The 10,998-nt window shown below is 46.8% G+C and overlaps 1 protein-coding gene across 2 annotated transcripts in view; it reads left to right on the top strand.

Moving 5' to 3' along the window:
- Positions 1-6,447: 6,447 nt before the first annotated feature.
- Positions 6,448-10,998, top strand: part of SLAMF1 (signaling lymphocytic activation molecule family member 1) — a 36,005-nt gene continuing 31,454 nt past the window's right edge. Inside the window, exon 1 of one of the 2 annotated variants that reach the window (XM_077886640.1) lies at positions 6,448-6,966. In XM_077886640.1, the coding sequence (XP_077742766.1) occupies positions 6,891-6,966 (76 nt within the window). In that variant the 5' untranslated portion in view covers positions 6,448-6,890. The remainder of the gene's footprint in view (positions 6,967-10,998) is intronic. The other variant, XM_077886639.1, reaches the window with a different exon arrangement.

The following is a 10,998-nucleotide window of genomic DNA, read 5'->3' as shown; positions in this document are numbered from 1 at the left end:
TCGATTACTTTATAACAGAGCTTTTAAATACTTGTTGCAGAAAATTCGCCTCGCTGTCTTAAATTGCTGAAAGTTCTGAATGGCCCATAACATGCTTCATCTCTAATTTATGCTGCAGAGTTCCTGTTGCCTGTCATGGGGAAACCCAGGAACGACATTCATTGCCAGAGCGCCGACAGCGTTCTAGGCCAGATCCCTGATGGTCGTCCCTGATCTTGACCACAAGGTAGTACTTTCTGAGCATCAACCACTGCATGTGGTTCATCATCTAATCACTCATGCCCACGTTCAGGAAACAGTGAAACCAAGAGATAGCAAGTGCAACATGGTTGCCACATGCCAGGCTCTTGCCCGAGCACCTTACGTGAATTGACATCGTTTAGTCCCCCACAACCCCGTGAGGTGTTTCCTTATCTCTGTGTTACTGATGAGGAAAGAAGGGTTCAGAGAGATGATGCAACTTGCCCGAAGCCACATGATTTATAACTAACAGACTGGGGACTTAAACCCAAGCCCCTCTGGGTCACAGAGCCAGAGCTCTGAGCCAGTCTACTCTAGTGCCAGATACTCTAGTGCCTCCTAAACAAAGAGCTGGAGATCTGCAAACCTGAGAGCAGTTGTGACAACGTTAGAAGACTATGGAAGATTTTATGGTGGTGGTTCTCCTTCTTCTTCTTCTTCTTCTTCTTCTTCTTCTTCTTCTTCTTCTTCTTCTTCTTCTTCTTCTCCTCCTCCTCCTCCTCCTCCTCCTCCTCCTCCTCCACCTCCTCCTCCTTCTTCTTCTTCTTCCTCTTAAGATTTATTTATTTGTTTTAGATAAGTAGAGAGAGAGAGAGAGGAGGGGGCAGAGAGAGTGAGAGAGAGAGAGAGAATCTCCAGCAGACTCTTCATTGAGCACAGATCCCAACCTGGGGCTGCATCCCAGGACCCTGAGATTGTGACCTGAGCTGAAATCAAGAGTCAGACTCTTAGCTGACTGAGCCACCCAGGTGTACCTCTTTCTTCACTTAAAATGTTCTTCAATACTGTATGACATTTGACATTTGAAAAAGAGGAGAACAGAACCTTAATATTTTAAAATCCCGTGTCCTACATATCCTGCTCTTAACTAGAAATGTTATTTGATAAAGTCATTCAAGTGGTTGATAATTAAATATGCAAGTCCTTGCATGATTATATCATTAAGGGATGTTGAGAGTCATTATATTTAAATCTGATAGAATGTTTTCCTCATGGTGAGCGTGGGAGCAGGCAAGTGTGTGGAGAAGAGGAAGCTACTGGACCTCCCTGCTGTGCTCCATGTGAGGGTATCCCCACGCTTTGTCACTCTCTCCAGCGATCCCAGCTAGAGTTCTTCACTGAAGTCCCCTAGTCCATAGCTCCATTTTTAAGCTGCTCAGGTGTCCTAGATTTTCCTTCTTTCCTGGACTCATGTCAGGTCAGTCCACATCACTGGCATGTCAGTGCAGGAATCCCACCACATACGTGGCCTGTGAGCACTTCAGAAGGTCATTCAGTGGCCTCACGGAGCATGCAGTTCCCTCCTCCCCAGCTGTCTCTATCTCTCAGGAAAGTGATCACTGCTTAGGGACTGGGACTATTCAGAAAGGAATAAATCCTGCTTCTTGCCAAGCTTTGCAGGAAGAGTGCTTGGTGGACTTGCCAAAGAGCCTTCTAGAACTGCTGAAGAGGAGGCCTTAGTTTGAGCTTTGTATGTAGAGAAGAACAAGGCTGACCACGGTCATCCAGGGTTTGTAGCGTACTTTGCAAATATCGTTATGTTTATCACTCTATCTAAGAAGGTAGATCGGAGCTCTGGGAGCAGCTTTTGTGCACAGAAAAAGTCTGAGGTTGGTGACTCAACAGCAGTGTCATTGGTTCCTAAACTCGGTTCCTTCCTAGAAGGAGTGGAATGGCGTGGGCATTTCCCTCTTTCTAGCAGTTTATTCCAGTAGAAAGCAAGCCGGCAAACTACATGGCTGCCACGTAGGGTAATTTGGGGGATGCTAGGAAGCACCCTCAGCCCTACCAAGAATACTTCTCAAAGAGCTGTAGAGACCACAGGGTGAAGAGAAATTTAGAGTCAGTCCAAGGAAGGCTCAGAAGGGACAGATCCCCACATACTGGCTCTAGGGTCTGGAAAGAGGGCAGGAGCGTCAGTGTAAGGGACAAGAGTTTGGGGAGATAATGCTCGGATTACAGATGCCCATGGATATCTCTCCTCAACCTCAGGATTTTAGTGTTCTGACCCAGACCTGAGCCCTGGAGAAGGCGCTGATTGGGGAAACCTGCGGAAGACCTTGGTGTGAGCAATCTCAGCATCACAGGCCAGGTAAAGGCCAGAAATCACTGCCAGGGGCATCTTCACAGGCCACACTGGGCCACATCCTCAGCTCCCCTTTCTGAACCTGGGTCACTCAGCACATCTATTTGCTCAGGAGGTGGCTACCGGTGTGAACCCCGAAGCTAAAGATGGTGGGTAACACCTCGGCTTCGGTCTGGGCCTCGGTCTGGGACAGAGACACCTCATGGCCTGGTTTCTTCCCCCTTGCCCCGCAGCTCCTACAGCCCCAACCCACTGAAGGGCTGTCTGCTCGACTGGTCTGCTCAGTCTCTGTATCAGACACCTGTCCTGTGTGTGGGTTCCTCATCTCACCCAGCACGGCTGAGCCAGGGTGTTTTTTCCAGTGATTTCCCCGGGCTGATTTTAGACTCTGCAATGAGGTCTCCTAGGAGATGTTTCAGACTTTGGGGAAATTTTGTATTTTCATTCTGTTTTTGTGGGGTTTTTGTTGTTTTTTTTTTGTTTGTTTGTTTTGTTGTTGTTGTTGTTGTCTTGTTTTGTTATTTTACTTATTCCCATGGATGTGCTTATTGGGTTCCAAGCAGCCACGTCATCTGGTCTGTCCCTAAGTGATCCTTCCCTGTGGTGCTGGCTCATTTTATACAGACCTCTCTTGTTCGAGACCGTGATGAGCCACAGTCTTCAGCTGGGAAGCCAGGATGCTCAGGGCACCCAGCCGCAGGCACCTTCAGGCAGATCATTTTGCCACGGTAGCCATAAAGTGTCAGGAGAGAGAGTAGGGGGATGTTACAACCCCCTGTTTAGGAGTAGGAGACAACCTCATTGTGCAGCCCATCTGAGACTGTTTGGGGAGGCCTCCTTTCCATAGACATTCGGTCCTCCCCAATCTCAGAGTGGGTTCCATGCAGCCAAAGGGAAGGAAGTGCTGCTTTGTCACAAATGAGGGAAGTAAGGGGCAGGAAATGCTGCTCGCTCAGGATTCTCCTGTTGCCCATACCTTCACCTGTGCCGGAGGGAATGTCCCATGGATGACAGGCAATTGACCAATGATTGGTTAAGTTTCTCGCCCAGGGTAATGGAAGTGGTATGGTGAGTGGATAGAGCCCAGACCCGGGAGTTGGGTATTACAGGACTTGAATCCAATTCTTCCATTTTGGAGACTCCGAGCCATTAGACAAGTTATTTAGCAGCTCTGTACCCCAAGCTGTAAAATAGTGATAATTATACTTGCTTTCTCCTGTTAACAAAAAATTTATGAAATGATCCATGTGGAAGCCCCAGGTATCCAGGGAGTTCAATCAGCAGGATTTCCTTCATCCTTACCTTCTTGCGTGTTCATGGGGATAATGAGTACACTCCAGGGAAAGAGAAAGAGGTTTTGACTAGGAGTCAGGGTTTCCAAGTTTGGTCTAGTTCCTGTCTTCCATCACCACCAGCTCTGCCTCCTTCATAACGCGTGTGTTTTGTTTTTTCTTTTTTTTTTTTTTACAAGTGTATTGTTTAATTTCCACATGTTTTTGGGATTTTCTTGTTGTTGTTTTTTTGTCTTTGTTGTTATGGATTTCTAGTTTAAGCCCTCTGTGGTCTGAGAGCAGACAACGTATGATTTCTATTCTTCTAAATTTGTTAAGGTGTGTGTTATGGCCCAGAAGGTGGGTTATCTTGGTGAACATTCCATGTGAGCTTGAGAAGAAAGTGTATTCCGCTGTTACTGGGTGATGTAGTCTGTAGGTGTCAGTTATATCTGATTATTTGGTGGTGGTGTTGAATTCAATGGTGTTCTTACTGATTTTTTGCCTAATGGGTCTATTTCTGATGAGGGGTTTTGAAGTCTCCAGTTATGATAGTGGATTCATCTATTTGTCCTGCTGTCCACCAGAAGCCAATCTGGTCTCACTTTTTTTGAGCCACTCTGACAATCTCTTTTAATGGGTTCATTGAGACCATTGACATTCAAAATGATTCTTGATATTGTTGGAATAATATTTGCCATATTTGTTACTGTTTTCTATTTGTTGCCCTTGTTCTTTGTTCCTATTATTGTCTTTCACTCATTTTCTGCCTTTTGTGGTTAATTGAGCATTTTATTTTCTTTCTTATTGTGTACATTATATATTTTTAGTGGTTGCTCTAGGTTTCGCAATATACATTTATAACTAATCCAAGCACATTTTCAAATAACACTATACTGCTTCGTGGGTAGTGTGAGTACCTCGTATAACAAAATAATCCTAAGTCCTCTCTCTTATCCCTTGTATCATTGTCTATTCATTTCACTTATATGTAAGCATTCAGCAACATGTATATACATATATACACATAAGCATCTATATATATATGAACTATACATAAGCACACATAATTGAATACGTTGTTGCTATTATTATTTTGAACAATGCGTTATTTGGTAAATCAATTAAGAATTTAAAAAGGTTAAGTTTTCATTTTATCTTTGCTTATTCCTTTTCTGATTCTTTTCCTTTCCTTACGTAGATCTGAGTTTCTGACCTATATTATTATTATTTTTTTACTAAAGACCTTTTTGAACATTTCTTGGAAGCCAGAACTACTGGCAACACATTCCCTCAACTTTTGTTTGTCCAAGAAAGTTTTTATATCCCTTTCACTTTTGAAAGATAATTTCTCAATTTCTCAGGATTCAGAATTCTAGGTTAGTGGAGTGTTTCCTTTTTCCTTTCTCTCAACTCCTTACATATTTCACTCTATTCTTATTTATAGCCAGTGTTTTTTTTTTTTTTAAGTTAAAGAAGTGTACAATGTCAAAGAATCATATTGCAACCTCATTTGCTCATCAGTGACAATGACTTTTCACTGAATACTGGAATACTACTTCCTCCTATTTTGTATGCTATTCATATCAAGGTTACAGTCATGACTGTAACTGTACACTTTTAAGTTTAATCATTCCCTTTTCTTTATCACTTTGTTACATTCAGAAAATCCACAAAACATTAAGCCAAAGCTCTGATTCCATCACTTACCAATTTCCAAGGTATATATGTTCCCACCCTGGCTGAGTTCAAGCTACCAACGTGGTGTCATTGAATGCAGGGTTGGAAGAGCAGTGCCGCAGCCCATATGATATCTAGTATATCATTTCCACCACAGAGATACAATAGATGGAAATGTCCTCAAGAGCATAGATAATAGTAAAATGTTGTGAACTAATTAGGAAGTAATGAATTTCGAGTTTTTATTCCCTTAGTTTTAATATAATTTAATTGTAAGTTCATATAATTTAAATTTTTAATAAAGGTAATGTTTATCAACCGTCAAGCTTGCAAGATTCCTGAAAACTTTTAACACTTGGTTCTCACAAGTTGGTACACACTGGCTCCCGCACACTTACCAGGTAGTATTGTGGGGAAGATGCTTGGGTGTCACATGAGGGAGGGAGAAAAACAGTGAGGATAAAGAACAAATTCACACCAATCATGAGCTCTTGTTACGCTAATTTTCTCAGGGCGGCCCATTGGAGAATGCCTCTGATCTGTTAAAATGGCACTGAGGGGGGCACTCGACAAGGGATGAGCACTGGGTGTTATGCTATATGTTGGCAAATTGAACTCCAATAAAAAAATTAAATTAAAAAAATAAAATAAAATGGACTTTAAAAACAAGAGATGAGGGATGCCTGGGTGGCTCAGTGGCTGAGCGTCGCCTTCAGCTCAGGGCATGATCCTGGGTCCTGGGATCGAGTGTCGCATTGGGCTCCCTGATTAGGATCTTTGAAAAATCTTAAAAAAATAAAAGTAAAAACAAGAGACTGGCCTTCCTGAACACAGGTAAGAGCATCTTTCCAGTGTTTTGTGTTTTGTTTAGTTTTTAAATTTTATTTGCCATGAGAGCACAGGGAGAGAGGCAGAGACACAGGCAGAGGGAGAAGCAGACTCCCTGCGGGGAGCCCAATGCGGGACTCGATCCTGGGACCGCGGGGTCACGCCCTGGGCCCAAGGCAGACGCTCCACCGCTGAGCCCCCCCTGGGCACCCCTCCAGTGTTTCATTTTGTCAGCTTAACTCATGGAAAAGTGCAGGTTTTTCTTCCCAGTTCTAGCCCCTTCCTCCCACAAATAGAGGCGCCCTCTTGGTGCACAGCTCAGAGCTCACGGAATCCTAGGGTGAGGGGCCCAGCTGGGAAACTGGGCTTCTGCCCCCGCCCCCCTTGTTTCTGTGGCTTGGGCATCAGGGCCCAACCGCATGTGGAGGTGTCTCCCGAGTTACGGGACAGATCAGACACGAGACAGAAGAAGTCTTTAGAGCTCGGTCATCCAAGTCGGCCCGAGTGGGGGGAGTGGGGGAAGCGGGGGGGCCCCCCAGCCTGCGAGGAGGCGCCTGCTGCTCACTCCTTTCCTGGCCTTAGCAGGCTGAACATTTGACTCGGACTTCTCGGGAACAGCCAAGTGATTTAAAGGCTGAGAGCCGATGAGCAATCCGTGAGACTCAGGCAGAAAAAGTCCCAGCGACACAGGAAGCCATCTGGTTCCTGCTGCACAGCAGGCGACAAGCGCCCTTGCGCGACCCGGGTCTCGCCCTCTGCCGGCCCCTTCCCTGTCTCCCTGGCCGATGGATTCCAGGGGCTTCCTCTCCCTGCGCTGCCTGCTGGTCCTCGCCCTGGCGTCCAAGCTGAGCTGTGGGACAGGTAGGTGCTCATCTGCTTGAGGAGGCGGGCGCTGCCGTCCGGCCAGGAGCCAGGGGCGCCCACGGGTGCAGACAAGCTGCAGGGCTGGGGTGCACTGCCTTGCCTCGGGGCTTGGCGCTGCCTTCCTCCTGGCTCTTTCAGAGACGAGGGATCAGAGCCGGGTCCTGAGCTCCAGGGCTCAGCCCCACCAGCCCTGGTTTCCGAGGAACCCGGGCACCTCAAGTCACAGGGACTGTCACATCCCAGACCAGCCTCCAGGCAGGAGGTCCTGGCCAAGGCTCCGGGTGAGCGGTGGGGTTTGCATCTGCAAAGACCCGGCTAAGGTGCTGGAGCCTGGGCCGGAGCCTGGGGAGAAGGTGATTCCCCCATCCCTGCCCTTGACGGGGATGCTCTCATGCGCGGACAAAGCAGAGCCACCGTCCAATGCAAGGAAGGACTGTAGTGGGAAGAGAGCGTAGAAGTGAAAACCTTAGGCATCAGCTGAGAACAGCCGGCGGCCACTATGTGGTCAACTGGTGGCTGCTTTCCTGGAAGAGAACCTCTCCAGGCAGCAAGAGGGGGAGGGCCGGGGTTTCGGGTGTCCAGGGCTGGTTACAGTAAGTGGGAAATGCAAATTGGGAACTGTCAGTGGTCAAGGCAGCTCCAGTGGGGCACCAGACACGCCACACAGCATTTGGGGCTGCGCTCGGCTCTTGTCCTTCTGGCTTGTGCTCCTCCAAAGATGAGCTGCAGTTCTCCGTGAATAGTATCAGGGCTGTGGGAAAAGGTGTTCAAGACAGAAAAAGCCGTGCAAGAGGTGAATGGCTTCTCCATCCACTCAAGTGGGCTCGCTGAGGAGTGTTGCAGTGCCCGGAGGCTGCGTAGACTAGGGGAGGCAGCCTGGGGTGGAAGCGGCCTTAGGGAAGGGGGGAAATCCTGAGGCTCTGGGTGTTTTGCACTTGGGGTTTTCAAGACCGCAGATCCATTAATGACTTTTCCAGGAAAAGCCCAGAGACGCACTAGGGATGCTGGAGAGGCTGCACACAGGATCTATCTTCTGCTAGACTCCCAGATAAAGACGCCCTTCCTTGACTGGCGTTTCCCTCGGAACCAGGCAGACCCATAGCTCTTGTTTTCTGAGGTCTCCGGGAAGGGATGATTGAGCTCAGGGCTCAGAAAGCCGAATGGGGGCAGCCCTGGGGGCCCAGTGGTTTAGCGCCGCCTGCAGCCCAGGACGTGACCCTGGAGACCCTGGATCGAGTCCCGCGTCAGGCTCCCTGCATGGAGCCTGCTTCTCCCTCTGCCTGTGTCTCTGCCTCTCTCTCTTTCTCTCTCTCTTTCTCTCTCTCTCTCTGTGTCTCTCATGAATATATAAAATCTTAAAAAAAAAAAAAAAAGAAAGCCAAATAGAACCTCTTGAAGCCATCCCAGAGAGAGCCAAGCCTTGCCAGGTGCACCCCACTTGTGACTTTACCATTCGGGCATAGTTCTTAGTGACTATCGGGAGTGATGGGGTTGGACAGTGGGCTGGACGTTTTAAATCTGTGTGCTTGCTTGTCCGCTGGGCAGCCTGGCCCAGGGTGTCTCCATGGCCCCGGTAGGGGCAACCGCTCCATGTAGGCTTGGGGTCCCCAATTAGTGAAAAGCAGCCCAGCCCCGTGGGCGTGTCTACCCAACCATCAGTGGCCGGCTTCCTTGCCTTCTGTTTTCTTTGAAACATGTGCAAAATTTTTAGTGTTTTTATTTTTAAATATACACCCATTTGTGAAATTCCGATTAAACACAGAGGGAAATGCTTTGCTAGGGGGACAGGTCAACCATGACAGTTACTCAGCCAAGAAGCTCTATTCATGTCAAATCAGGACCCACTCTCCTTCCCATCTGTATCAGCTTGCCTTCCAATTAATTCTGTCAGAATTGTAAGATCAAAAGTCCACATGTCCCTCTCCCCAATAAGGTGAATTTTCCATTCCCTCAATGGTATTTATTTTTAAAAATAATCTTTATTTTGGGGGCAATTTTGGGTTCACAACAAGAGTGAGCAGAAGGTACCAAGATTTCCCCCTACTCCCACACTTGCATAGCATCCTCCACGAGGGGGGACGCATCTGTTAAAACTGGTGATTTGCCCCAAGGGGATTTTGTTTTCCTTCTGCTGGTCCACCTCACCTCCTTGACACACAAGAAGGACAAGTGTGTGGGTTCCAGACTTGGCCCCTTTGTTCATTGGCCCATTCTACCTCAAGACATAGGTCTAAGCATTTCTATTGCTCAAAAGCTTTAAGACTGGGTTGTAATGCCATCACCATCACATCTCCAGTACCAGACTGGAAATCAGAACATCAGGGCTGGTTGATTTTATCCATAGATTGACTTTGGACAACCCCACTGAGCAACTCTCTATTAAAGACACGTGATGTGACAGGCATTGTGCAAGGTGTGGGGGAAGCAAAATTAACAACCACAGCCCCTGCCCAGCACCTGGCACAGTATCTGGTACCTGAGAGCCCCTCCACAAATGATTATTGAGTGAATAAGAACAGTATGTACAGCCTGCTTGCTATGCAGCAGGAGCTGCTCTAAGTGCTGTGTGTATTATTCATTTAATTCTCACACCAACTCTATGAGCTACGTATTATTATTATTACCATGTGATGAGAGGAGGAATGAGAAGCACAGAGTAGTTTTTCTCTGTAGTCACACAGCCTGACTTCAGAGGCCCCAATAAATGAAACTGGATAAACTTATGTTTGGTGGGGGTGGAGGTATGTTAAAATTTGTATTCAGGTCCCATGGTAAAAATTAGACTATGCTATCTGTAATTGGAGCATGTAAGTTTATTTTAATCGAATTGAAATGAAGTATAGGGATATCCAAAAGGGGAAATAAGTTGATAAAATTATAGAAGGAAGCAGAGGGTATATGGAAGTATTCGATCTGGAATTTGGAAAGTGGGTAGGAAGTTTCATTCCATGAGTTTTCATTTAATTTTTTTGTTAACTATTTTTTTCAAAGAATATCATACATATGTCTATAAAACTCCAACAGTACAAAAGGGCATACGCAATGGAGACAAATCCCCCTATTGTCCCTCCTGCTGGAGGCAACTGCTACCATCAGTTCCTTGTGTGTCTTCCCAAATATATACATTAGATTTTTATAGGGCCTGAAGGGAGTATTCCAGATGAAGGCATCAACGCAGAGGTGAGCTGTTGCGAGTGTTCAGGGGGTTGGCAAGTGGCCTGCTGAAGCTTGAAGCCTAGGGTCCATAGCCAACCCTTTTCCATCTCCTCACCTGGCAAGCGGGGAGCAGGATCCCCATCATTTTCCCCCACACTGTACTTCTTAGGGAAGTTATAAAGATGAAACAGAGTACATTCTGATTTTGGAGAGAGGGGATCTTAGACTCTGTGCTGTCCATTGCTCACTCATTCTATTTTTCATTCTCTCAAGCAGCAAGGGTCTACTGAGTTTCTACTATGTCCCAGGTAGGTGTTAGGACTATACGTGGGCAAAAGAGAGCCACTACTCTCAGAAGCTTATTCTTGAGTGAGGATGACAGGCATAGAATCAGAGGTAAAAGCGTGATGAGTGATATGAAGGGGACATATAAAGGCGCTAGAGGCACTGGCAGGGAGGCCCAGACAAAGCTAGGGGTCAGAGGCAGAGATCCAACGGAGAGGAGTCAGGGAAACAGGGCGGTAACAGGCGTTCAGAACATGGAAATGCAAGTATTCTGAGTCAGAAAGACCCAACAGCATCAAGGAATGGGAGGAAAGAGGATGGTTCATGGGACTGCAGGTTAAAAAGCAAATTTTCTTCCTGGGCCTAGATATTCTGAAAGAAGTGTGAGGCCTATTGAGTCTTGTCCCCGCCCCACTCCCTGAAAGCAATGCTGTGACAAGATGCCACAAGCACAACAAGGGGGGGTGGAGGTTATTGTTATGTAGAATCCCATCTTGTGAAGGGTTGGCCAAATGCGGTCAAGTTCAGGAAAATATCCATGGGTCCATGTGAATCACTCTACTTTCTAAGTAGAATTACCCTTGAAGA

Source organism: Canis aureus, chromosome 38 (assembly GCF_053574225.1).
Source record: "Canis aureus isolate CA01 chromosome 38, VMU_Caureus_v.1.0, whole genome shotgun sequence".
Lineage (NCBI taxonomy): Eukaryota > Metazoa > Chordata > Mammalia > Carnivora > Canidae > Canis > Canis aureus.
Note: the sequence above shows the minus strand (reverse complement) of the source record. Positions and strands in the feature narration are given on the sequence as shown.